This window comes from Microcaecilia unicolor, chromosome 1, assembly GCF_901765095.1.
Source record: "Microcaecilia unicolor chromosome 1, aMicUni1.1, whole genome shotgun sequence".
In the NCBI taxonomy this organism is placed as follows: domain Eukaryota; kingdom Metazoa; phylum Chordata; class Amphibia; order Gymnophiona; family Siphonopidae; genus Microcaecilia; species Microcaecilia unicolor.
In genome coordinates, this window is record NC_044031.1 from 510,770,640 (window position 1) to 510,798,400 (window position 27,761).

A 27,761-nucleotide genomic window follows, 5' to 3' on the forward strand; every position below is an offset into this window, starting at 1 on the left:
ATGGACAAGAAAACAATAAGGTAAATAGTCTAACAAACTGAAGTAGTTGCACAAGAATCAAATGCCGATTGATAACTTTTGGTCTCCTCTGAATTGTATTCTCCATCTCAAAACATGTTTCACACTTTTTCACAGGCTGGATAGTTGTAAAAGTTTTTAACTCCCTGTTACGCTGCTTTTTCGTATGTGGGCCCTTCACTTTGGAACACTTTACCACATGAATTGCATAACGTTCCTTCATATTTTAGCTTTCGTAAGCTTTGAAAAACATGATGGTTTTGGTAATGTTTTAAGAATTCATATTGCTTTGATTATGTATTTTTTGGATGGTAGGTTACATTATGTTAGATTGAATTTGTTACCAATTGATTGTTTTTGTAAACCGCTTTAACACATTGTGCAAAGCGGCATATAAAATTTATAAATCCAATTCAATCCGGTCCATTCATAGAAACCTCTATTTCCTTTAACATTTATTGTAGCCCTTTGGGCCGTGGTCAAGCCCAGTATTTTACCTCTTTTCCCCTCTGTGGGGCAAACACATCCTCTATGCTCTATTGCCTCGTGCGTTCACTCTCTTATTCTGCTATGAATCTTGGTTCCCCAGTGCCTATTTTCCCAGTTTGAACAGATTAGTGGATAAGACCCTGGGGGGATCTCCCTTTTGTTACTCAGGATGTTAGTAGTCCCCAGCTCCACTGCTGCCAGATTGCAGGTCCTTTCCCTGACAAGAACTGTCTTTAGCAGCAGCTTCATTCTGTTACTCCCTCTCTCAGTGGAGTAGCTACAAGCAGGGGTGGAATGACAGTAATCTGGGCCCCCGGACAGAAAGGGTCAATGGGCTCCCAGGCCCCTGCTGTCACCCTCACCTTGGTTTCCAGCACCCCCCCTGCCCACTACAGCCCCCCCCCCCCCGGAACCTACCTTGGAAGAGCCCTGGTAGTCTAGTGGCCTCTTCGGTGGACAGGAAACCCCACTCTTTCCTGCTCACCTCTGTTGCTCTACCCAGTGCCACCACTTCTTCTTAATAGCTGCCAAGACTTCCTGCAGCAGTCTTGTGGTCTTCGCAGCAGGGGCGTAGCCAGACAACAGATTTTTGGGTGGGCCTAGGCAAGAAATGGGTGGGCACCAAGTGTTCTTCCCAACCCCCACCAGAAAAATGTCTGAGCTGGCGGGAAAACGCTTCTTTCCACCTTGGCAGTCTGCAGCAGGCATGCGCTGAAAATGGAGCATGCACAGGTGCCAGAATCATGCAGAGTAGCATTTTAATTATTATCAGGGGGATGTCTTCAGCTGGCAGAGCTTGGGATCCCCACCAGCTACTGCTAAACATGTCCTACTGTTGGGTGGGCATGAGCCCTAAGTGGGTGGGCCCTGGCCCACCCAGGCCCACCTGTGGCTATGCCACTGCTTCGCAGTCCTGCAAGACTGCTGCATCTCAGCAGTTATTTTGAAGATGCAGCGGTGCTGGATAGAGCAGTACAGTGGATAGGAAAGAGTCAAATAAAATAAGCATTCTACATGAAATAGATAGCAGTGTTGAATCATTATGGATAGAAATTCCATGTTTGGAGGGAAGGAGTATTCTCGTAGGGCTGTACTACCGTCCACTGGGACAGAATGAACAGACAGATGAAGAGATGTTTACAGAGATTAAGAAAGCTGGCAAATTGGGCAACACTAAAATAATGGGTGATTTCAATTACCCAATATTGACTGGATAAATGGAGGACTGGAGGAGTAGCCTAGTGGTTAGTGCAGACTTTGATCCTGGGGAACTGGTTTCAATTCCCACTAAAGCTCCTTGTGACCCTCGGCAAGCCACTTAACCCTCCATTTCCCCAGGTATAAATAGGTACCCGTATATACTATGTAGTTGCAAAAACCACAGAAAGGCAAAATATCAAGTTCCTTTCCATTTCCCTTACATCAGGGATGTAATAAACTACTGCTTCTTGGAGCAACTAGTCCAGGAACAGACAAGAGGGGAGCCATTTTGGATATGGCCCTTGGTGGCATACAGAGCATAATGCAGGGCATAATACAGGGCATAATGTTGGGTCCCCTGGGAAACAGTGATCATAACATGATCAAGTTTGAGCTACTATCTGGGATGAACCCATAAAGGAAATCTACTATAGCTGCATTTAATTTTTAAAAAGGCAACTATAATAAAATGAGGGAAATGGTTAAAAAGAAACTAAAAAGATCGGCTGCTAAGGTGAGGACACTAAATAGTGTATTTTCAAAGCACTTAGACTTACAAAGTTCCATAGTAACCTATGGAACTTTGTAATTCTAAGTGCTTTGAAAATGAGCCCTTAAATCAGGCTTGGACATTATTCAAAAATATCATCTTGGAAGCCCAGACCAGGTGCATTCCACATATTTGAAAAGCTGAAAAGAAGAGAAAACGACAGCCAGCGTGGTTAAAAGGTGAAGTAAAAGAGGCTAATACAGCCAAAAGATGGCCCTTCAAAGAATGGAAAAAGGACCCAAATGAAGAAAATAAGAAGCAACATTACCACTGGCAAATTAGATGCAAAGCATTAATAAAGAAGGCTAAAAGATAATATGAATAGAAACTTGCTGCAGAGGCTAAAACTCACAGTAACAACTTTTTTAGGTACATCAGAAGCAGAAAGCCTGTGAGGGAATCTGTGGGACTGTTAGATCATGAAGGAATAAAAGGGGCACTCAGAGAGAACAAGGCCATAGCGGAGAAACTGAATGAATTCTTTGCTTCTGTCTTTACAGAAGAAGATGTGACAAATCTGCATGTACCGGAAATGGTTTTCAAGGGTGATGATGTGGGGGAACTGAAATAAATCTCGGTGAACCTGGAAGATGTACTGAGCCAAACTGACAAATTAAAGAGTAATACATCACCTGGACCAGATGGTACCCAAAGAACTCAAACATGAAATTGCTGATCTGCTGTTAGTAATATGTAACCTGTCGTTAAAATTGTACGTAGTACCTGAAGATTGGAGGGTGGTCAATGTGATGCTGATTTTTTAAAATGGTTCTGGGGTGATCTAAAAATTACAGACCGGTAAGCCTGATGTCAGTGCCGGGAAGAACAGTGGAAACTGTATGTAAAGAATAAAATTACAGAACACATAGACAAACATGATTTAATGGGAAAGAGTCAGCATGGGTTCACCCTTCATTTCTTTGAAGGGTGAATAAACATGTGGATAAAGGTGAGCTGGTTGATGTAGTATATTTAGATTTTCAGAAAGATTTTGATAAGGTTCCTCATGAGAGACTCCTGAGAAAATTAAAGAGTCATGGGATAGGAGGCAACGTTCTGCTATGGATTAGGAATTGGTTATTGGACAGATAACATAGGGTAATGTTAAATGGTCATTTCTCTCAATGGAGGATGGTGAACAGTGGAGTGCCACAGGAATCAGTACTGGGACCAGTGCTATTTAACATATTTATAAATGATATGGAAATTGGAACGATGAGTGAGGTGATTATATTTGCAGATGATATGAAATTATTCAAGGTTGTTAAAACACGTGCAGACTGTGAAATATTGCAGGAAGACCTTAGGAAATTAGAAGACTGGGCATCCAAATGGCAGATGAAATTTAATGTGGACAAATGCAAGGTGATGCACACTGGAAAGAATAATCCGAATCATAGTTACCTGATACTGGGGTCCAAATTGGGGGTCAGCACTCTAGGCATCGTTCTAGATAATATGCTGAAATCTTCTGCTCAGTGTGTGGTGGCGGCCAAAAAAGCAAATAGGATGATAGGAATTATAAAGGAAGGGATGGTGAATAAGATTGAAAATACTATAATGCCTCTGTATCGTCCATGGTGCGACTGCACCTTAGAGTATTACGTTCAGTTCTGGTCACTGTATCTCAAAAAGATATAGCAGAATTAGAAAAGGTTCAAAGAAGAGGGACCAAAATGATAAAGGGATGGAACTCCTCTGATATGAAGAAAGGTTAAAGAGGTTAGGGTTCTTCAGCTTGGAAAGGAGACAAATTAGGGGAGATATGATTGAGGTCTACAAAATCCTGAGTGGTGTAGAACGAGTAGAAATAAATTGATTTTTTACTCATTCTGAAAATACAAAGACTAGGGGACACTCAAGGAAGTTACATAGAAATACTTTTAAAACAAATAGGAGGAAATGTTTTCTCACTCAACAAATAGTTAAGCTCTGGAACTCTTTGCTGGAGGAGGTGGCAACAGTGGTTAGCATATCTGGGTTTTAAAATGTTTGGACAAGTTCCTGGAGGAAAAATCCATAGTTTGCTATTGAGACAGACTTGGGGAAGCAACTGCTTGCCCCAGGATTCGTAGCATAGAATGTTGCCAATAATTGGGTTTCTGCCAGGTACTAGTGACCTGGCTTCACCACTGTTTGGAAACAGGATACTGGACCAGATGGACCATTGATCTGACCCAGTATGGCTACTCTTATGTTTTTATAGTCATAAGTACATAAGTATTGCCATACTGGGAAAGACCAAAGGTCCATCAAGCCCAGCATCCTGTTTCTAACAGTGGCCAATCCAGGTCACAAATACCTGGCAAGATCCCAAAAAAGTACAAAACATTTTATACTGCTTATCCCAGAAATAATGGATTTTCCCCAAGTCCATTAAATAATGGTCTATGGACTTTTCCTTTAGGAAGCCATCCAAACCTTTTTAAAATTCCACTAAGCTAACCGCTTTTACCACAATCTATGGCAACGAATTCCAGATTTTAATTACACGTTGAGTGAAGAAAAATTCTCTCCGATTCGTTTTAAATTTACTACATTGTAGATTCATCGCATGCCCCCTAGTCCTAGTATTTTTGGAAAGCGTGAACAGACGCTTCACATCTACCCGTTTAACTCCACTCATTATTTTATAGACCTATATCATATCTCCCCTCAGCCGCCTTTTCTCCAAGCTGAACAGCCCTAGCCACTTTAGCCTTTCCTCATAGGGAAGTCGTCCCATCCCCTTTATCATTTTTGTCGCCCTTCTCGGGACCTTTTGACCAAAATTGATCCCAATATTCGAGGTGCGGTTCCACCATGGAGCGATACAAAGGCATTACAACATCCTCATTTTTGTTTTCCATTCCGTTCCTAATAATATCTAACATTCTATTTGCTTTCTTAGCCGCAGCAGCACACAGAGCAGAAGGTTTCAACATATCATCAACGATGACACCTAGATCCCTTTCTTGGTCTGCAACTCCTAATGTGGAACCTTGCATGATGTAGCTATAATTCGGGTTCCTCTTTCCCACATGTATCACTTTGCACTTGCTCACACTAAATGTCATCTGCCATTTAAACGCCCAGTCGCCCAGTCTCGTAAGGTCCTCGTGTAATTTTTCACAATCCCCCGCAATTTAACGACTTTGAATAACTTTGTGTCATCAGCAAATTTAATTGCCTCACTAGTTACTCCCATCTCTAGGTCATTTATAAATATGTTAAAAAGCAGCGGTCCCAGCATAGACCCCTGGGGAACCCCAGTAACTACCCTTCTCCATTGAGAATACTGACCATTTAACCCTACTCTATGTTTTCTATCTTTTAACCAGTTTTTAATCCACAATAGAACACTACCTCCTGTCCCATGACTCTCCAATTTCTTCTGGAGTCTTTCATGAGGTACTTTGTCAAACGCCTTCTGAAAATCCAGATACATAATATCAACCAGCTTACCTTTATCCACATGTTTGTTCACCCCTTCAAAGAAATGTCGTACATTGGTGAGGTAAGATTTCCCTTCACTAAATCCATGTTGACTTTGTCTCATTAATCCATGCTTTTGATTATGCTCTGTAATTTTGTTCTTAATAATAGTCTCTACCATTTTGCCCGGTACCGACATCAGACTCACTGGTCTATAATTCCTGGATCTCCTCTGGAACCTTTTTAAAAAATCGGCGTTACATTGGCCACCCTCCAATCTTCTGGTACCAAGCTCGATTTTAAGGATATATTACATATTTCTAACAATAGCTCCAAAGCTCATTTTTCAGTTCTATCAGTACTCTGGGATGAATACCATCTGGTCCAGGAGATTTGCTACTCTTCAGTTTGTAGAACTGCCCCATTACATCCTCCAGGTTTACAGAGAATTAATTACGTTTCTCCGATTTGTCAGCTTCGAATGCCATTTCTGGCACCGGTATCCCACCCAAATCTTCCTCGGTGAAGACCGAAGTAAAGAATTAATTTAATCTCTCCACTATAGCTTATCACCTGACATATCACCTGCACTTAGATATATGGGGGATAAACTTTTGTTTTTTTTGGATAATGGCTCACATATGAAAATGTTTTGGGGAGAATGGTTTCTAAAAAAAGTGATTTAGATGCTATTTTTGACCCTCAACATTCTCTTAATGCTGCTAAGAGGTAGGTGGCTTATCACTAGCCCGGAATTCCAAACACCTGGGAAACTGACTCTTAGGCTTTCCATTCTGTCCCCACCATCAGGCATCTGAACAAGGAGCCATGAGCTAGCTGGAGTCCTCATTTGTCACTGTTTTCAATTAAGCAGAGACCTACTAATACTACTAATCTGAACCTACCCTTCCCCTTCTGCTACGGAGATGACCGGAGATCTGGTCTGTCCCATGTTTCTGCTAACCAAGGACTCCTTCCTTTTAGCAGGACCTGGCTGCTGGATAAGATACAGCATAGGCACTGGTCAGCAGCAACACAAGGAACAGCAGTGAACTTTGCAACAGACCATGTTATCCTATTTATGTATTTATTGCTTTAATGCTTAAACAAAATAACAATGGAGATATGTGCAGATTGTACCCCAGTGGACACATCCATTTGTGGCTGCCTTAATGAGAAGTTGGGTGGGAGTTGGAGTCTCTGGGAATGCTGTGCACCATGTGCTCCTCAGTGTTGAGGTTCACAGAGTACACATCACGTGGATTCTCTGCAGCTTTGCCCTTCACCTTTGCCCTTTAGCTGCCTTCTGTTTTTCTAGCCAGTCCTCAAGATCTCCATTTCTGTAAAACCCCACTAAGCTTGGGCCATATGGCCAACTATTCCTAGCATTGAGGTTTACAATGTCCAGTACTGTATGCCTGAATCTCTGTCCTGGCCCTCATGTTCAGTAGACCCTGAGGCTGAAGCCTCCATTCTAGCTTTAGGATTGTCTGAAGCTGCTGCTGAGGTCACACAGGATTTTCTGCCCCTATATTCATGGAGGCAGGGTGTATTGTTGTGTACATTTAATATGAGTATTATTTGTATTTAATTGCATTGTTTGTGTAATAGATAGCACTGTGTATTAGGACTGCTTTTATTATAGTTTGTAGTTCCTGTGATTGACTCCTTGTGAGCTTTCCCTATTGGCTGTCAGTTCTGAGCTAGGGCCAGCCCTCCCTCTCTGCCCCTGCGGGCTGTATGAGAACCTAGTCTTCCTAGCTTGCCTTTGTGATTAGCAGCTGTTCTAGGGGGCTGATCTCTCCTTAATCTACTGTAATTCCATCAAGATTTTTCATCGTCGTTCCAAGTTCTTTCCCCAAGTCTTTCCTCATTATTTTCTCTGAATTCTCTCCAGCTTTTCCTCTCAGCTGGGCTGAGGTTCTGGCCATGTCCTTGCCTCTGAGGTGGCTAAATACAGACTCAATGGGCAGAAGGCCACAATTCTTTTACAAGCAACTGAACTGTAAATTAGATTTTCATTGTTTATTCTGAGAACTACAATAAAGAAGATTTGCTTAATAATTAAGAGTCTATTGGTGAAGCTTCTGCTTGGGGATTGTCTATACTAGTTGTTTAAGCTACACTATACTTTGCCTAGAACAAGTATACTTTGCTTTGAACAGTACACAAGACCTGCTTGGTTCCCACCTGCAGTCTGCGGTGGCAGTTGTCTTTAGGGGACTCACCAGTTTCACTGGGAGTGTCATGCGCCTGTTGGGGGTGGAGAGTGTGCTAGACAAGGTCTCAGTGTGCACGCCATGCCTAGACTATTCCTCTACCCTCTGGCCTGCTGAACACAGAGTAAACTGTAAACTCTAGTCTGCGCAATGGAAAAGGAGGCCTGCTGGTTTGTACCTGACTGGTCACCATTGTAAGATGTGGGCAATAGTTCCTTTCCCTTCTCTTGCATATATTCCCCATATTTGTATACAGTTGTTTTCCATGACCTCACCTGTAATTTTATACACTGTTTTAAATATGTAAATATGCGTATAGGTAACAGCTTTTTGTGCATCTTCCTACGCCCTCAGCCATGCTGGTTGTAGGCAAGGCAGCATGCTGAACAGAGAGTAGATTTTAGTCTGAGCACTGCCTAGGAACACTAGCTGGTTGGTACCACACTGGTGGCTAGTGTGAGACAACAAACCTTTACTAAGATTAGCTGTATGTAGTCTGGCAAATGGGTGTGGGTCTGCAGCATGGAGGGATTTTATGGGGCTGGATTCCTGCTGCTAGCTGGTTGGCACAGACATGGTAATGCTTAGGGGGCCAAATGAGTAGCTGCTGCCCCTCTTCTTGAGCGCAGCAGTGCAAAGGTGAATCTATCCTCTTTGTTAAGGGACATCTATGATGGGAACTTTGTTCCAGGCTCCAGCATGGAACTGGACTTGGGGCCCAGCATGCTGGTTTCCACAAATGCTTAAATCGCATAACATCCAGCCCCATTAACCCCAACTGTCCCATAGACCAAATCTCTGTAGGCAGCATTGTTATAGGATTATGTACAGATTGTGAACCTGCAGGGGACAGATGCCTACAGAGTGCAATGGTGATGTAGATGGGCAGTCAGCTCTATCCTGTGACCCACAATGCTGCTTCTCTGCACTGCTTTGTCTTCTCATGTCCAGCTTACTGAAGCTATATACTGGGAAACTGGCACTGTTCAGTTCTACTGGCCACCCTCCTCCAACTCCCCACTGGCTGGGCTGTAGGTGTAGGGTATCTGTGAATGGGGTCTTTCCTGAGGTGAGACCTCTGGCCAGATATGCTCTTGTCAGTTCCTGGAGGCACCCCGGCTCCTCAGGTGATGATGTGTGCCCATGGAATCTGTCTGAGAGAGGTGTGCAGGCATTGTTGCCAGTGCCTGCACATCTCTCTCAGACAGATTCCTCGGGCAACTCCTTACCACCTGAGGGTGCCAGGGTGCCCCCAGGAACTGGCAGGGGCATATCTGGCCAAATGTCTCATCCCAGGAAAGGCCCCACTCAAAGATGGCTTACAGCCATGATATGGGAGAAGGGAGTGGAAAGGGAGACTGCTTCCCCCCTCCCAGTGTGGATCCAGTAGCAGATTCCATATACCTTACACCTGTGTCAGGTGCTGGAGTGGGCAACCTAGGTTCAAAGGCTATTGCTAGAGCAGCCCACTATACATTCCGTCACCATTTTTTTCTAGCTACTGGAGGCATGGCATAATGGTTTGGGGTGTGGTGCTGCATCCTGGGGGTGGCAGGGTCAAGACCCACTGGGGCTTCTTGTGATGCGTTGCACATTTTGCAAAGTGTATTTCCGATTGGCGGAGAAGTTTACCTCAGAACATCTATGACATTTGCAGAGCATCCTCTTTCTAAATGCTTTTTTATGTATTTTTGAATATCGGAACATCAAATATATAAACGGCGAGTGACCGTACTCACTCGCAAATGCGCAGTAGAGACCTTCTCTGCCCCGCCCCCACGTCAATACGTGATGACGGGGGCCGGAACACAGAGGGTCTGTACTGCGCATTTCTGAGGGAGGGGCACCGCCGTCTAACGCTCCCCCCACCCGAGTCGCCGCCGCCACCCACCTTCTACCCGGTCGGGCCCTCGCTCCACTATTGAAACAGCGAGGGTCCGGGAACGCAGCACTGAGCTCTGCTGAGCTGCCGACATCGCCCTTCCTTCTTTTTCTCTGCCTCTGTCCCGCCCTCGATGACGTTATGTCACAGGAGGGCGGGACAGGCAGAGAAGAAGAACGAAGGCCGACGTCGGCAGCTCAGCAGAGCTCAGTGCTGCGTTCCCGGACCCTCGCTGTTTCAATAGCGGAGCGAGGGCCCGGCCGGGTGGAAGGTGGGTGGTGACGGCTCAGTGGGGGGGCGCGAACTCGGAGGGTGAGGGGCAGCAGCAGCGGCGAACTCGGCGGTGGGGGCGGGCCTTTCAACCCCCCCTTCCTATAATAGCCCGTTTTTACGGGCTCAAAGTCTAGTATATCTATGTTCTATAAAATGCTGAGTGATGTAGAACGGGTAGAAGTGAATCGATTTTTCACTCTTTCAAAACGCACAAAGACTAGGGGACACTCGATAAAATTACATGGAAATATTTTTAAAACTTTCTGCCGGCTTTTTGGCATTGGAGAAATAGTTTATATGAACTGCTGATGATGGAGAGGAGAGAGGTGGGATCCTCCCCAAAAGGAAAGAGGGCATTCCTGAGGATTTGGGAACCTTATATCCAGTCCCTGGCGCCCAGGGCGAGAAGTTTTATTCTGAACCGACTATGAAGCGGCCATATCCTGTGTTTTTTTTTTTTCTCTTTCTTTCTTTCTTTGAATATTAGGTTGGGGGGAGTGGGTGGGCAAAGGGAGAAGGTGGGGTTATTAAATTTCAAAGTGTATGGGAGAGCTGTTAAGGTGGATTAGAAGCTACGCCTAAGATATAAACATGGTTAACAGAACAAATCATAGCACTTGGTAGCTTGGTATAGTAGACTAAGTCTGCACAATAAGAGTGTCACCTTCCAGAACGGGGGAGGGGGTCATCAGAGTATAGGACCCAGGACCTCCTCCGGGACGGGAGGGAGCTAGTCCAATATGGAAAGTCAAAGCATGCACATATCGACCAACACTTAGAGGGGGGAGGGGTAGAGATAATATGTTAAAAGTTTGATAACGAGCTGTATCATATGGTTTAAACAGAGCTGGTTTATATACTCTGAATTTCTGTATATGCACCAGGTTAACGGTGTTTTCTTTAAATTGTCATCAATAAAAACTGTTGAACCTTAAACTAAAAGGAAGGGAGGGCGGGGGGAGGGGGTGTCCAGGGATAAAAGAAGAAAATGATTTGATGTATGTGGACGGATTACAAGTTGTCTGTTGTATTAGTAAGTTTATTTGCTGGACATTATGTATATATGTTTTATATAATACGTCAATAAACAGATTTAAACATAAAACTTGCTGCCGGAGGATGTGGTAACAGCAGACACTTTCAAAAAGTACAAAGACAAGGGGACACTCGATGAAATTACATGGAAATATTTTTTTAATTTGCTGCCGGAGGATGTGGTAACAGTGGTAAGAGTATCTGGGTTTAGAAAAGGTTTGGACAAGTTCCTGGAGGAAATGTCCATAGTCTGTTATTGAGATGGACAAGGGGGAAGCCACTGTTTGCCCTGGGATAGGTAGCATGGAATGTTGCTACTCTTTGGGTTCCTGCCAGACTGGATTGGCCACTGTTGGAAGCAGGATGGACCATTGGACTAACCCAGTATGGCTACTGTTATGTTCTTAGTATGGCTATTCTTATGTTTATTTATTTCTTCCGTTATGGACTTGCATTTTTAAATGTTTTCCGGTAAATGTTTATTTGGCATTTGTTCATCTATATCTATCTATCTATACATACATAAGTACGTTTTTTTTTTAGTAGAGTTAATCTTTCTGCTTTGTCCTTAGTTATTACATCAGTGTATCCCCATTATGGTCAGCTGGCAGAGTGTTTATTCCCTCTTACTGTACAGGTTGCCAGTCTCAGCCAAAAAAGACAAGAAGTAACCATTCTGAATTTGAAACCCAAAATGTAGCTTTTGATGTGCGCCAAAAAGCAGCCTATGAAGCAATCTTTTATTCATGTGTAGGACATCACAGCTATATAGAGATCCTTCTATTTTGGCAAGGGTCATTATTACATCACCATGTCACCAGTGAGGTTGCGTGGTTTGGCCTTGTCCCTCCTGTATTGTACAGGCTTCAGTACCAGACAAAAGGCAAAGCAGGGACCATGGGCGTAGACTGGGGGGGGGGGGCAAGGGGGGGCAATGCCCCCCCCAAACGACGAAGAGGACGAAGACGAGTTCTTTCCCGCAGCGGCGAACGGGCGGGTGGGAAAGCAGCAAGCAAGCAGCCACGTGAACTCTGTCCTTCGCTTTCTGAATCCTGCCCTCTCTCAGTTTCCCGCCCGCCCCAAAGGAAATGACATCAGAGGAAGGCGAGACACAGAGAGAGGGCAGGATTCAGGAAGCGAAGGATGGAGTTCAGCGTGGCTGCTTGCTTGCTGCTTTCCCGCCTGCCCGTTCGCCGCTGCAGCTTCGGGAGTGGAGTGAGCCAGGCCTATCTAGTCTGTAAGTAAGGAAGCCATTTCCACTCCCCCGTGCAGCCGTCGCCATTCACAAACACAGCAAGCAAACCTGTGTGAGCTGCTGCTGCTGCTGCATCCACGTTGTCGTTTGGGAGATGCTTTGAAGGGGGAGGGAGACGCTGGATAGAATGGGGAGGGGAAGAGAAGGGGATGGAAAGAAACAGGATGGGCAGGGGAGAGAGAAGAATTGTTGGACAGCAGGGATTGATGGAGGGGACAGGGGAGAGAGGAAATTTGCTGGAGATGGATGGAGGAGAAGGCAGGGGGAGAATGGAAAGTTGCTGGACATGGAGCAGAGGGCAGAGGAAGAAGGAGAATTATGGTTATTCCCCAAAAAAAGCCAGCTCTTTTTCCCTTCCTTCCTCCATATTAGGATATTCATTTGAATATATATATATGCAAATGAATATGCTAATATACTCCGTCCCATTTTTGCCCCCCCAAATGAAACAGTCAAACTACGCCCATAGTAACATAGTAGATGACGGCAGAAAAAGACCTGCACGGTCCATCTAGTCTGCCCACGATAAACTCATATGTGTATACCTTATCTTGATTTGTACCTGTCTTTTTCAGGGCACAGACCGTATAAGTCTGTCGAGCAGTATTTCCCGCCTCCCAACCACCAGTCCCGCCTCCCATCACCGGCTCCGGCACAGACCCCGTATAAGTCTGCCCTCCTCTATCCTAGCCTCTCAACCACCAACCCCTCTTCCCCCCGCCACCCAATTTCAGCTAAGCTTCTGTGGATCCATTCCTTCTGCACAGGATTCCTTTATGCCTATCCCACACATGTTTGAATTCCGTTACCGTTTTCATCTCCACCACCTCCCGCGGGAGGGCATTCCAAGTGTTCACCCATGGCAGGGACTGTCTTCAGCAACTGGCCCAGACCTTACACTTGGCCAAAAAGAGGACAAGAGATGGAGCTGTCAATAAACAGTATCATTGTTGTAGACAGATGCCTGACTTAAATGCACACCTAGGTTTTGGACACTGCTGGGTACTTAGCGTAAAGTCTGTGGTATGGTTTGCACCAGGGAATGGAGAGTTGTAAAACAAACCAGTGCATCTTTTTCTATAATTAATGGGCTGCGCTTTCTCAATTGCAGTGCGTGTGGTAAACCATGATGACAAAACCAACACATGTTAGCTGTACTTAGAAGCAAAACAGACTGTGGAATTAGAGGAGGAAATGATTACCTTTTTTCTGACAACAGCTGTAATTCTCAGTGTATCTTAGGGACACTGCTTTGCAATGCACATGGCTGTATTTCATTAAACCATCTGTTTATGTCCTCGGCTCTTCATAAAATAGCTGTTTTGTTGTTAAAAAACATGCTATTTTTGAAACAAATTAAAAAGCACTTTTCAGAGCAGCATACTTGAAAAAAAGATGAAGAAGGGCTTTGCAATCCTTTATTAAGCAAGAACTGGCTCTGACTGGCAGACACAGCAGGATTAGATGCCCCTTAATTATGAAAGAGAAGCTTACTTGTATTGAAGACTTGTGTGTTGGAGGTAGGCTAGCAGGGCTTGTGAGCTGTTTCTTGTTATGTGTACATCCGCAATGGTGCCCTCTGTGATGTAGGAGACACTGCTGGGCTGCCACAGATCAACCTATAGTGCAGGAACCAACCTGTAATTCATATTCATTCAATGTAGATGGGGATAAATTTTACATTGTAACATCAGCTGTATTGTGTATACTCATATCTATCTATATTTACGTTATGTCACCTACCTCAATGCAAGTGGCGTCCTCGGGCTGTGCGGGTCCCGTCGACACGCACACTTGACTGGCACTGCCTGAGCCATGTGTGTGTAGTCCTCTATGCTCCCTCTCGTCAAGCATTTTCTCCCCTTCTCCTTTCACTCCCTTTCATCATTCACCCCTTCCCTTTCCAAAAATAATTCTTGCCAGAGAATGTGGTAAAGGCGGTTAGCTTAGCGGAGTTTTAAAAAAGTTTGGTCGGCTTCCTAAAGGAAAAGTCCATAGACCGTTATCAGATGGACTTGGGGAAAATCCACTATTTCTGGGATAAGCAGTATAAAATGTTTTGTACTTTTTGGGATCTTGCCAGGTATTTGTGATCTGGATTGGCCACTGTTGGAAACAGGACGCTGGGCTTGATGGACCTTTGGTCTTTCCCAGTATGGCAATACTTATGTACTTATTCAACTGGATCTCTAGGTGACTCCTTCCTCCCCTTTACAATATAGATATTTAGGATCTGGGGCAATATTCAATCCAAGCAAACAGAGCACAACATAGAAGAACTCTATGCCAGTGTTTTTTCAAGCTGGTCCTGGAGCTCCCTATATACAGTATGCAAAAGAGATTTGCATGCATTGGAGGCTTTACATATGGAATCTGTCTCATGCAGGATCAGCTTCATGAACACAGTGAATGAGTGGTGTGTGTATTGGGGGTGGCGGTACTAAGACAGGGAGCAGAGGCTCTTCTCTGCCCTTCATTGCTGCTGTTAGGAATTCCCTCTCTTGCCCCATCCCTCCTGTCTTTCCCAATGCTGCCCACTTGCCCTATGGACAAGAAGGAGGGGATGAAGGAGTAAGCAAGATATTTGGGGGCACCATATAATAACAAGTTGGAGCATGAGCCCCATGGGATGGTCATTCTAGGGCTCCCAGAACTATGATATAGGAAGGGTTTTCCTCTAACATGCTAGTTTTTTAAATATTTTTTTTATTTGTTATATTTCTACCCTGCGCTTTCCCACTCATGGCAGGCTCAATGCGGCTTACATGGGGCAATGGAGGGTTAAGTGACTTGCCCAGAGTCACAAGGAGCTGCCTGTGCCTGAAGTGGGAATTGAACTCAGTTCCTCAGTTCCCCAGTACCAAGGTCCACCACCCTAACCCTAGGCCACTCCTCCACTGTTGCTACTATTTGAGATTCTAAATGGAATGTTGCTATTCCACCAGCAGCATCCCGTGTAGAAGTCGGCCCCTTGCAGATCACCAATGTGGCCGCGCAGGCTTCTAAATGGAATGTTGCTAGTGGAATAGCAACATTCCATGTAGAATCTCCAATAGTAGCAACATTCCATGTAGAATCTCCAATAGTATCTATTTTATTTTTGTTACATTTGTTCCCCGCGCTTTCTCACTCATGGCAGGCTCAATGCGGCTTACATGGGGCAATGAAGGGTTAAGTGACTTGCCCAGAGTCACAAGGAGCTGCCTGTGCCTGAAGTGGGAATCAAACTCAGTTCCTCAGTTCCCCAGGACCAAAGTCCACCACCCTAACCACTAGGCCACTCCTCCACTCCTTAATGTCAGGTTTTGGAATGTACTGCCTGTTTTTCTTTTTTTCTTTTTTTTTTCTTTGACCATAGTAGGTACCTGCAATTTCAAAAGGCAGAATGGAAGTAATAGCAGCCTCACTGTGCACATGTCTGAAGAAAATGAAACTACTAACATACATTTGTGTATGATCATCTGGGAGTAATTATTAGCTGTTTGAAACATTTACGTGCAAGAAAGTTTTGCAAGACTAATACTTATGCACAGAATAACGTACAGATATGCTGGCACTTTCTTTTCATCCAGTCATGTATACAGTGAAGCTGCCCTTACCATAGAACCTTTGTGGGTTTTTCTGTGCTAATCAGTAAGGGGCCGTTTACAGAGCAGCGGTAAGCCCAATGTGAGCTTAGTGCTCGCTCTTCTAGGACTACTGCTGGCCCAACTTGGTATCGCTGCTCACTGCCTGGTTACTGTCAGGTTAGCGCAGGAGCCCTTATCATGAGAAGTAGTGCCCTAATGTTTTATAGGACCCAACTGGAAAAATTGATTATACTACTTTTCAGTGTTGTAACCATTCTAAGGTATTACTCTGTATGGAATTCAATTCAAATAGCATCTGTGGATAGCTGCCAGATTATAATGATCTACATGAAAAAAAAAAAACTCTGAAGAGTAAACAAGTTCTGAAAGTCAGGATGGGGTTATAATTGTGGCCTGAGAGTTACAGCAGCTTGAAAACAGCTTTCAAGGTTTGTCTTTTAGATTACAGCTTAAAGTTATAGTTAAGACAAAAACCAGTCTTGTATGTGCACCCGCTAATAATATATACCACATGCAGCCTATGTTAAGACCAGTGCGTATTTCCCATCATTAAGAAAGCACAAACATATGGATTCCCACAACACTGTTTTGTTTTTTTATATAAGTAAAACCATTCATGTCACCATCAGTATTACCAGCAGAAAAGGAAAGCAAATCAATCAGCAAAATATAGACTGTTCAACATGACTCTGCTCTTACAGAAGTGCTTGAAGATCAGATAACGTGTGAAGAATTTGGACAGAAGTGCCAGGTGAAGGGTCATTCAAAAATTGGGGTTGAATTTTGGATTAGGTGAATCATAGTCAAATAGTTTATATGGGTAAAATCAATTTAATCTGCATAGAGTTGTCCGTTTCAATATCTCCTCTCTTTGTCCAGGTAGTCTTGCTCACACAAATGATTTGCTCAAAGTGACTTGAAGAAAAAGAGGTTGGGCTGGAAGCATGGCAACTGCAGCTTAAAACATTTGTGACCCCAGAGTCACAAAGAGGTCCTTTTACAAAGGCATGCTGAAAAATGGCCTGTTTGTACGTTTGGGAAGCTTGCCAGGTGCCCTTGACCTGGATTGGCCGTTGTCGGGGACAGGATGCTGGGCTTGATGGGCCTTTGGTCTTTTCCCAGTATGGCATTACTTATGTACTTATGTAGTGTAGGCGTGGGTTTTGGGCGCTCGCAGAATCATTTTTCAGTGCACTTACAAAAAAATGCCTTAATTTTTTTTGCCGAAAATGGATGTGCAGCAAAATCAAAATTGCCGCGTGTCCATTTTGGGTCTGAGATCTTACCGACAGCCATAGACCTAGCGGTAAAGAATTTGGGCAGTAATGACCATGCACGTCAGATGCCACTTGTGTGGCTTATCCGGTGGTAATCAGCAGTTTATGCATGCTGGCTGCTTACTGCTTGGTAAGCGCGTGAGACCTTACCGCTAAGTCATCGGGTGGTGGTAAGGTCTCAGACTGAAAATGGAAGCACACTGGTTTAAATTTTGCTGTACTTCCATGCTGAAAAATTGACCGGCATTCATCTAAAACATGTGCCTACACCAGCACAGGCCACTTTCAGGCACGCATTAGTAAAAGGCCCCTATATTTGCTGTAACCTCTGGAAACTATACAGTTCCTTTGTATGAGAAGTCACTGAAAAGCCATCCTCTTAGTCTCCTGTTCTGTGAAAACAAGTGGTAATATATCTTCTTTCAAAGCCACAAGTCCTGGAGGAAAGCTGCTCACAACACTGCAAAAACTACATGCCATGTGACCCAGGATTAGAAGACATGTCCTGACTCATCTTTTATACCTTTAGCTGCAGCAAGTGAGATTTCAGAGTAGTCATCATCAACCATGCAGCAAATTTGGGTACAGACCTACTGCAAAAGTCCTAAGTATTACTTGCAAAAATAATAGAAACAGAATCTTACTTCCAGGCTACAGAGATTTGTAATCTGATTTTGTAAATTGTAGTCCTGTCCTGGCATTGACTATCTAGGAATACAGTCAGCGATGGATATAAAAATACTGAACACTGCCATGTGAATATCAGCTGGTCTAATTTTACATTTAAGGTAATGCATTTTCTATCCCTTTGTAGGGGCTACTGCTTTAGCTTCCAAACAACAGATGCTTTACTGAAATCTCCACTTCGGTTTATTTTCCAGTGTTTAGTTTAGTTTTGGGCATTTCCCTGAAGGGCTTTGAGGTGGCTTATTGTAAACCACAGTAACTAGTACAAAAACACCAACCTGTGTCACGGTTTTTGGAGCTGATACCTTAGATGGTGAAATACACTGGCAATGAGCACACAGAATTAAAACCACAATACTCTCAGGTGTTAAATACAATTATAACAAATTACTTTTAAGATGTTGCATCAAGTTTCCATTTAAATATAATTTATTTATTACATTTGTATCCCACATTTTCCCGCATAGCAGTAGGCTCAATGTGGCTTACAGGTTCCGGAGAGGAGAGTACCAACTCCGGGAATACATACAGAGTGGAAAATAGAGTAACATATAAAACAGAGTAATATTTGTGATTTAAATATAAAATTTTACCTAGTTTCAGATTTTAGAAATACAATTTATCAAGAATTACTTTGTTTCTCCTTTAACTAGTATAGGTCTTCGTATCACTATTTTTCTTTTGCCAGTTTAAATAGCAACAAACTATCAATACAAGTTAAACACTCAAAAGTATTGAAATTTGTCTATCACGTTCTTGAATGAAATAAGTTCCTCTAGTAGTTGACACTTTAAAAAATCTGCAATCTTTCTGTTTGTCTTTGCTTACAGCTTTTCTGAGGACTTTCAGCTAAGGTCAACTTAGGTAAACAAGTGATTTTGTTTTTCATAACAGATCTGAGTGTTGAGGTATTTATTCTTTAGGGATATGTACATCTAAAATGCCTGTTTAACTACTTAAAGTCACATTCATCTCCCTGGTTGGTCGTCATTTGTGTCATCCTCTACTACCTCCTGGTTCCTGGGTAGATTCTAAGTTGCATAGTTCAAAAGGAGGTGTGGCCATGGGCATGGAGTGGGTGGGTCGTGGGCAGTGCTGTGCTGGTAAATGTTTAACAACAGGCTCTGTCCCCGGTCCACCTCTGCGCCCCCCCCCCCCCCCGTCTACCTCTGTGCTCCCCCCCAAATTGCAGAGCTGGCTATAGCCGGGGAGAGAGCCTGGGGGGGGGGGGGGGCAATGCATTACTCTCTCCAGGAAAAAAAAAATTAAATGATCCCAGGTTCCAATCTAATTCATGTTTAATGTGGGATAAAATGCCATAAATACGTAAATAAATATAAACTTTTAATGTTGAGCACCTGATTCTCAAAGTGGACATATTCCAAACACTATAATGAAAATAAAATGATTTTTTTCTACCTTTGTTGTCTGGTGACTTTGTTTTTATGATCATGCAGGCCCAGTATCTGATTCTGCTGCTATCTGTCCTCTTAACTCCGGTTCCAGGGCTTCCTTTCCATTTATTTCTTTACTTTCCACCTTTCTTCTTCATTTCTTGCCCTACATCCATAAGGAAAAGCTGGGTTCTACTCCACAGACTTGACTGTCCAGTGGATCCAGCTTCTGCCTATTTTTTCATCCACGTGCAGTTTTTCTCATCTCTTCCTTTTCCCTCATCTCATCTCCTTCCTCACTCTTCTCTCCCCTCCATCCATATCCAGCATTTCTTCTCTCTCCCTTCCCTCTCCTCCATCCATGTCCAGCAACCCTCCTCTCCACCCTGCCCTCCCCTCCATCCATCCATGTCCAGCAACCCTCCTCTCCCCTCCCCTCCATCCACCCATGTCCAGCAACCCTCCTCTCCCCCCTGCCCTCCTCTCCATCCACCCATGTCCAGCAAATCTACTCTCCTCCATCCACCCATGTCCAACAACTCTCCTCTCCTCTCCCCTCCATCCATCCATATCCAACAATTCTCTTCTCTCCCCTGCCCTCCCTCTATCCATCCATATCCAGTGATTCTTTTCTCTCCCCTGCCCCCCTCTATCCATCCAGACCCAGCGATTCTCTTCTCTCCCCTGCCCCTCTATCCTTCCATACCCAGCGATTCTCTTCTCTCTCCTGCCCCCCTCCAGCCATCCAGACCCAGTGATTCTCTTCTCTCCCCTGCCCCTCTATCCTTCCATACCCAGCGATTCTCTTCTCTCCCCTGCCCCCCCTCCAGCCATCCAGACCCAGCGATTCTCTTCTCTTCTCTTCTCTCCCCTGCCCCCCCTTCAGCCATCCATACCCAGCAATTCTCCTTTCTCCCCTGATTACCTCCGTCGAAGCGGCTGTGTCATTGAAAGCCCTGCCCGTCTCTAGCCTTCCCTTCGTGAGCTCGTTCCCTCAGAGTCCCACCCTCGCGGAAAGAGGAAATGATATCAGAAGGCGGGACTCTGAGGGAACGAACTCACGAAGGGAAGGCTAGAGACGGGCAGGGCTTTCAATGATGTGGCCGCTTCGACAGAGGTAATAAAAACGATTTAACCCCCCCCCCCCCAGGGCAGCGCAGGCAAACGAGGGCAGTGGTTCCACTGTTGCCCGTATAAGTGCTTTTGAAAATCAGTTTGCTTATATTTAAGATTTGTTTCAGGAGCACACAGTACTCTGTATAGCTGTTTATGTTTTTTTTTTATATAAGAACATAATAGTAGCCATACTGGGTCAGACCAATGGTCCATCTAGCCCAGTATCCTGTTTTCCAAACTTTGTGGCCAAGCCAGGTCACAAGTACCTGGCAGAAACCTAAACTGTGGCAACACTCCATACTACAAATCCCAGGACAAGCAGTTGCTTCCCATGTTTGTCTCAATAGCAGACTATGGACTTTTCCTCCAGGAATCTGTCCAAACCTTTTTAAAACCCAGATATGCTAACCGCTGTTACCACCTCCTCCGGCAAAGAGTTCCAAAATTTAACTATTTGTCGAGTGAAAAAAAGTTTTCCTCCTATTTGTTTTAAAAGTATTTCCAGGTAACTTCCTCAAGTGTCCCCATGTCTTTGTACATTTGGAACGAGTAAAAAATTGATTTACTTCTACTCGTTCTACACCACTCAGGATTTTGTAGACCTCAATCATATCTCCCCTGTTTAATTATAAGCTTGTTTATTCTTGACAGAATTCTTCACTGAACTTGTTTTAGGGCTGCTTTGTTTAAAAAAAAAAAAAAAACATTTAAAAAAGTAGAAACAAGAAACATTTGAAGAGTAGACCACCCTTATGCATTCCTGAATTATTGCTTCTAAAATATTTTTGGGAAATTACATGTTTCTGAGTTAGTTAGGGATAACACTGCCTCAAAAGTGTATTAAACCATGCAATTAACTTAATTAGTATATTGGCACAATCTTTATAATTTACATTGTTCTGGGGTTTTAGGGAGGGGCAGAGAAAGCAAGAAAAACATATATTTGGAAGATACACAGTTTAGTAGATGAATTACATGGAAGTACAAGACAGTAACAGTTCTTATTAAAACAAAGTCTAAATAGCAAAAAAAAGCACTATATATATATATATATATATATATATAAATCATTTTATTATTCTCTCCAACTTGAAGATGAAACATCTTTTAGCCCCGAATCGAGAATCCCTCCTCCCATGCCGGCGCTAGACCCGAGGACGGTCCAGGAAACACCCAATGCGATACTATCGACGGGGTCTCCTGGCACGGGAACCGACCCGAGGTCAGAGACGCCAACCTTCCCTGCGGAGGAAAGGGCGGGAGATGTAGGAGGAGAAGAAATCCTTGGGGAAGACCTAGGATCCTTCGTGGCACAACCAGCGAGGACTTCCACATCAGGTCTGGACATATTAAGTAAATCTTATTTACCCAGTAAACCTCAAGTAATAACTCTGGATAACTGTTGGGCTTAGAGACTTCTTTTTCTCATAAATTCAAACTCCTTAATCAGCAATGTAATTCTGAGAAGGAAAAGGTGACTACTTTGGATTAAAAAAAATGGTAATAATGGGTAAAGAAATTGAAGTAAATTCTAATAGGATACAAGATAGTCAACAGATTCAAGCTAACCTTATAAAAGAAAACCTTTACCTTCATAATAAAATTGAAATTCTGGAAAACTATCAACGTTCCAACACTCTTAGACTAACAAATTTTCCTAAGCAAATCTCAATTTCACCCTTGATAACATTCAAAAAATATCTAAGTGAGGTATTGAAAATTCCTGAGGAATCATACCCTTCAGTTTCAAAAATATATTATATACAACCTTCTCGTAAGATGGATCAACAAAATTAAGAGAGAATAGAGCAACCTGCAGATACCTTAGATATGAACTTAACCCAAATACTCCAAGATGATAAAAAGGGTTTGACAACTGCTACACTTAAAGTGACTTTTATTTTACAACTGGACAGAGACTGGGTACTTAAACAGTATTTTCTTCATAGAGAACAACTTTTCCTGGATTGTAAAACAAGAATTTACCCAGATGACTCAAAAATCACACAAAAGAAAATACAAGAATTTCTTACACTTCGTCCCAAAGCTCTCTAAATAGGTGCCTTATTTTGGTTGAATTTTCCTTGTAAATGTGTTCTAAAATTTAATTCAGTTAAATATGTTTTTTTTTTATCAAAACAATTAAACTCTTTCTTGGAAGCTAAACTGGCGGAGTCACCTAGACTAATTCCAAAGACAATAACAACTTCAACTCCTTAAAAAGTAATTATTCCTGGGCGCCCTTCTTAGACGCTTTTTCATTTTTTGTAAGCTTAGAAGCTATTATGTTATCTTAGATTTCTAATTTCCTCTAATATTGTATAATGCCTCCAGATATTAGACTAGAGATGAGTAATAGATCAATATTTTGTTTAATAATATTATTGTATTTCCTTGTCAACTGTTTTTCTGACTTAAAATCATCTTTCTCCACTTTCAAGATGTATGCTTGAATAATTTAAATGTGATAACAAAATCATTTTATTATATATGTTAACATTTCCTTTGGGATTTACAAATGATTTCTTGACCAATATACTTTTACCTGTTATGTTTGACCCTCAATGTTACATATGTTTGATACAGACCCCTGATGCAGGCGCTGTGTGCCGAAACACGGCCCGTGCCGGGTCATTTATGGAAGATTGATGTTCAGATCATACGATTAAAGGAACTATGTCCCGATTTTGAAGGCTTTTGCTGCTTTTTTTTACCATTTGGACTTCGTTCTGTACTTTGGACCCTCTCTGTGCAGTTCTTATTTAAACAACACAATCAGTGTTGCCATACTGCAGAGTATAACTCATGCTTACAATGCTTCTCTCATAAATACTACACCTGTATCTTACAAAATGCATGGAAATTCAAAACGTTATGCTCAGGAGTACATTTCCACAAGAGAAGCAAATATCACTAAGTTGGCTGAAAATTTTCTGTTGAAGAATGAAAAGAAAATGAGAAAGCACGTATACTAATTGAGCAGTACAGACAGATCTTGGAGGAAAACATGTTTTAGTCTGCCAGATACCCAGTGCATTTTTTTCTAGCGAAAAAGTTGCCGGTACCCAAATGCCAGGCCATCCTTCAAGGGTGGGGTCATCACTGAGAGATCCACCCCACAATAGCTAGGCACCCTGTAACCAGTCACAGAATCTATGACAAGGCAGAATTGGTGTGTAGAGCTTGAGCTCTTTCATTAAAATTTGGGGACCATGGGTCAATTTTAGCAGACAATAAAAAAGGTGCTGGTACTCAGTACCCCCAAGTACCCCCTCAAAAAAGCCCTGCAGATACCTGAGACTGGGGAGAAGATTCACCTTTTAGCAGGACAATGATACTAATCACAACGCAAAAACAACAATGGTGTGACTCAGCAAAAAGAAAGTGAATCCTACATAGGGTTACCATATGTCCGGATTTACCCGGACATGTCCTCCGGGCAACCGGGCGGGTTTTGCCAATCTGCCCGTTTGTCCAGAAATCTGGTCAAACGGGCAGACTGCTAGCCTCCCCTCCCCTTACTTACTACTGCCCTGGTGGTCTAGTGACCTCACCTCTTCCGCCTTCGGGGCAGGAAAGAGCCCCCTCTTTTCTGTCCGGAGCGCTGCCCTGCATGCATCCTTCCTGTTCCTGATCTTAGCGCCAATTCAAAATGGCCGCCAAAAGTTGAAGTGACCTCGTGAGACTTCAACTCTAGACCACCAGGGCAGTAGTAAGGTAAGAGGAGGGGGGTGATAGGGAGGGCGAGTGATGGGGGGTGTTTGACAGGGGGGAGGGGAAAATGTGACAGTGGGGCGGAGCGAGGGCGTGAAAGGGGGTGTGACGGGTGTGTGGTGGGGCGGGGCATGTGTCCTCCTTTTGGGGGGACAAAATATGGTAACCCTAATCCTACAGAAAATCTGTGGCAAGACCTGATGACTGGAGAGGAAGAAAATCCTGTTTTTCTCACTGTTGCACCTAACCTCTTAGAGCAAGTAACTTCACCCTCCACTGTTTCAGGTATAAAAATTAGTCCTCTGATGCAGGGAAATATCTACTGCATCTGAATGCAACTTGCTTTAAACTGCCACTGGAAAGTGAAACTGAATTAACAGAATATATATAATCTTAAAGGACACCACAGAATGATAGTGTTTGATGATCTCCAGGTAGCAGAGCAGTATGATATGGGGGAAAGGAGGCCATAACCAGATGAATGTTAAAGTATGTAGAAAAAGCCTCTGTACAGTCACTGGTGAGACCTCACCTAGAAGACAGCATCCAGTTCCAGAGCTATATTTCTGAAAAGATTTAGAGAGGCTGGAGGTGCACCTGAGAGAGTCTACTAAAATGGTACAGGTTAAGTAGTCCTTGACCAAATCTAGCCAGTCGAGTTTCCAAGATGTCCATAATGAATATGTATGTGATAGAGTTTAATGCACTATCCCCCAAATTCTATATATGGCGCGGCGTCTTAAGTTGTGTGCACTAATTTGGCCGCATAGCCAAATTGCATGCACAACTTAATTAACAAACCGATAATTGGTACTTAATAACTAATTAGTGGCACTAATTGGCTTTAATTAGAATTTACTCGCACAACTTTCTAGGTGTATTGTATAATATAGTGCATGTAAATTCTAATTCACACAGCTGAAAAGGGGGAGTGGCCATGGGTGTGGAATGGGTGAGTTATGGGCATTTCAAAAAACTATGCACACTATTATAGAATACACTCGATCTGTGCCTAACTTAAGCGCAGGTATTTAGACCTGGATTTTAGGTGGCCTAAATTGGTGTGCCTAAATTTTAGTCGCAAGAAGGATACTACGCCTAACTTTAAGTGTAGTTTATAGAATCACGCTAACCACGTGGTTTTATGGCACCAATTTTTAAGGCACCATATATAGAATTCCCCCTATGTCCACTGTATGCAAATCTATCTATGTCTATTCAATGTGAATGTACTGAAAATTTGACTTGCTGTGCATATCTTGAGGAATAAGTTGAGAACCACTGACACAGACAGTACAGAAGCGGCAGGAAGATAGGATACAGATATTCATGTACCTAGGCACAAGAAACAAACCTTTTCAGAGAAAAGAATGCTCTGAAACAGTGTTTCTTAACACATTCCTGAATACCCCCTAGCCAGTCTGGCTTTCATAATATCCAAAACGAATAAGCATGAGATGGTGTGAAGAAGAAAAAACTGCCAAGATGTATCATGCAGTGCTCAAAGGAACGCACTATTCAGGATGGGCAACCAAGCGTCTCCTTGTCTAAAATGTAAAACCCACCTCACTCTGGTTTTGAAGACATCCGTGATGAATGTACATGATATAGATTTGTATGGACTACCTCCACTGTATGCAAATCCATCTCATGCTTATTCGTTTTGGATATCCTGAAAGCCAGACTGGCTAGGGGGTATTCAGGAATGTGTTTCAGAGCATTCTTTTCTCTGAAAAGGTTTGTTTCTTGTGCCTAGGTACCTGAATATCTGTGTCCACCAAAAGTCTCTCTATATGCAAAAGGTCATGCCAAAACATCAATGAGGGAGGGTTATATAACTTAAAAATAACTCTAGTGGAAGGGGACAGGGACGGACTTCAGATTGGTTTACAAAGTCAGAGAAAATGCACTTTAAAGTTAGTGAACCAACAACCCTACAGAGTTACGGACGAAACGGGGAACTTGCCCTGATTACAACTATGCAGGAGAAACGCCTGACAACTGGTAAGTTACTATCTGGGGGGGGGGGGTTAAATCTTTTTAATTACCTCCATCCGGCCGCGTCATTGAAAGCCCTGCCCGTCTCTAGCCTTCCCTTCGAGTTCGTTCCCTCAGAGTCCCGCCTTCTGATGTAATTTCCTCTTTCCGCGAGGGCGGGACTCTGAGGGAACATACTCGAAGGGTAGGCTAAGAGACGGGCAGGGCTTTCAGTAACGTGGCTGCTTCGACGGAGGTAATCAGGGGAGCGAGGAGAATCGCTGGGTATGAGTGGCTGGAGGGGGGGCAGGGGAGAGAAGAGAATCGCTGGGTATGGGTAGCTGGAGGGGGAGCAGGGGAGAGAAGAGAATCCCTGGGTATGGGTGGCTGGAGTGGGGCAGGGGAGAGAAGAGAATCGATGGTTATGGATGGCTGGAGGGGGGGGGCAGGGGACAGAAAAGAATCGATGGGTATGGATGGATAGAGGGGGGCAGGGGAGAGAAAAGAATTGTTGATATGGATGGATGGAGGGAGGGCAGGGGAGAGGAGAGGAGAGGAGAGGAGAGTTGCTGGACATGGGTGGGTGGATGGAAGGGTGGGCAGGGAAGAGGAGATTTGCTGGACATGGGTGGATGGAAGGGAGGGCAGGGGGGAGAGGAGGGTTGCTGGATAATGGGTGGATGGAGGCGAGGGCAGGGGAGAGGAGAGTTGCTGGACATGGGTGGATGGAGGGGAGGGTGGGGGGAGGAGGGTTGCTGGACATGGGTGGATGGAGGGGAGGGCAGGGGGAGAGGAGGGTTGCTGGACATGGGTGGATGGAGGGGAGGGCAGGGTGGAGAGGAGGGTTGCTGGACATGGGTGGATGGAGGGGAGGGCAGGGGAGAGGAGGGTTGCTGGACATGGATGGAGGGCAAGGAAGAGTGAGGAAGGAGATGAGATGAGGGAAAAGGAAGAGATGAGAAAAACTGCACGTGGATGAAAAAATAGGCAGAAGCTGGATCCACTGGACAGTCAAGTCTGTGGAGTAGAACCCAGCTTTTACTTACAGATGTAGGGCAAGAAATGAAGAAGAAAGGTGGAAAGTAAAGAAATAAATGGAAAGGAAGCCCTGGAAACTGAGTTAAGAGGACAGATAGCAGCAGAATCGGATACTGGACCAGCATGATCAGAAAAAGTCACCAGACTACAAAGGTAGAAAAGATCATTTTATTTTCATTATAGTGTTTGGAATATGTCCACTTTGAGAATCAGGTGCTCAACATTAAAAGTTTATATTTATTTACTTATTTATGGCATTTTATCCCACATTAAACATGAATTAGATTAGAACCTGGGATCATTTAATTTTTTTTTCTTGGAGTAATGCATTGTCCCCCCCCCCCCAGGCTCTCTCCCCGGCTATAGCTAGCTCTGCAATTTGGGGGGGGGGGGGGGGGCGCAGAGGTGGATGGGGGGAAGCAGAGGTGGACGGGGTGGCGCTGAGGTAGACAGGGGGGGGCACAGAGGTGGACCGGGGAGAGAGCCTGTTGTTAAATATTTACCAACACACCACTGGATAAGACCACTGCTCTTCAAACCAGGCCATGAAAAAAGATTTGCAATAAAAGGGGCGAACGAAGCATCCATCGCCACTCCCGTCGTCTGTAAATAAAACTGTCCATCAAAAATGGG

At 43.8% G+C, this 27,761-nt stretch overlaps 1 protein-coding gene across 1 annotated transcript in view; it reads right to left on the minus strand.

The window, feature by feature from the left end:
• The window catches only part of CPA6 (carboxypeptidase A6), a 183,491-nt gene that overhangs the window by 63,994 nt on the left and 91,736 nt on the right, over positions 1-27,761 (minus strand). Inside the window, 1 exon segment of the mRNA XM_030190168.1 lies at positions 13,830-13,954. Within this exon segment, the coding sequence (XP_030046028.1) occupies positions 13,830-13,954 (125 nt within the window).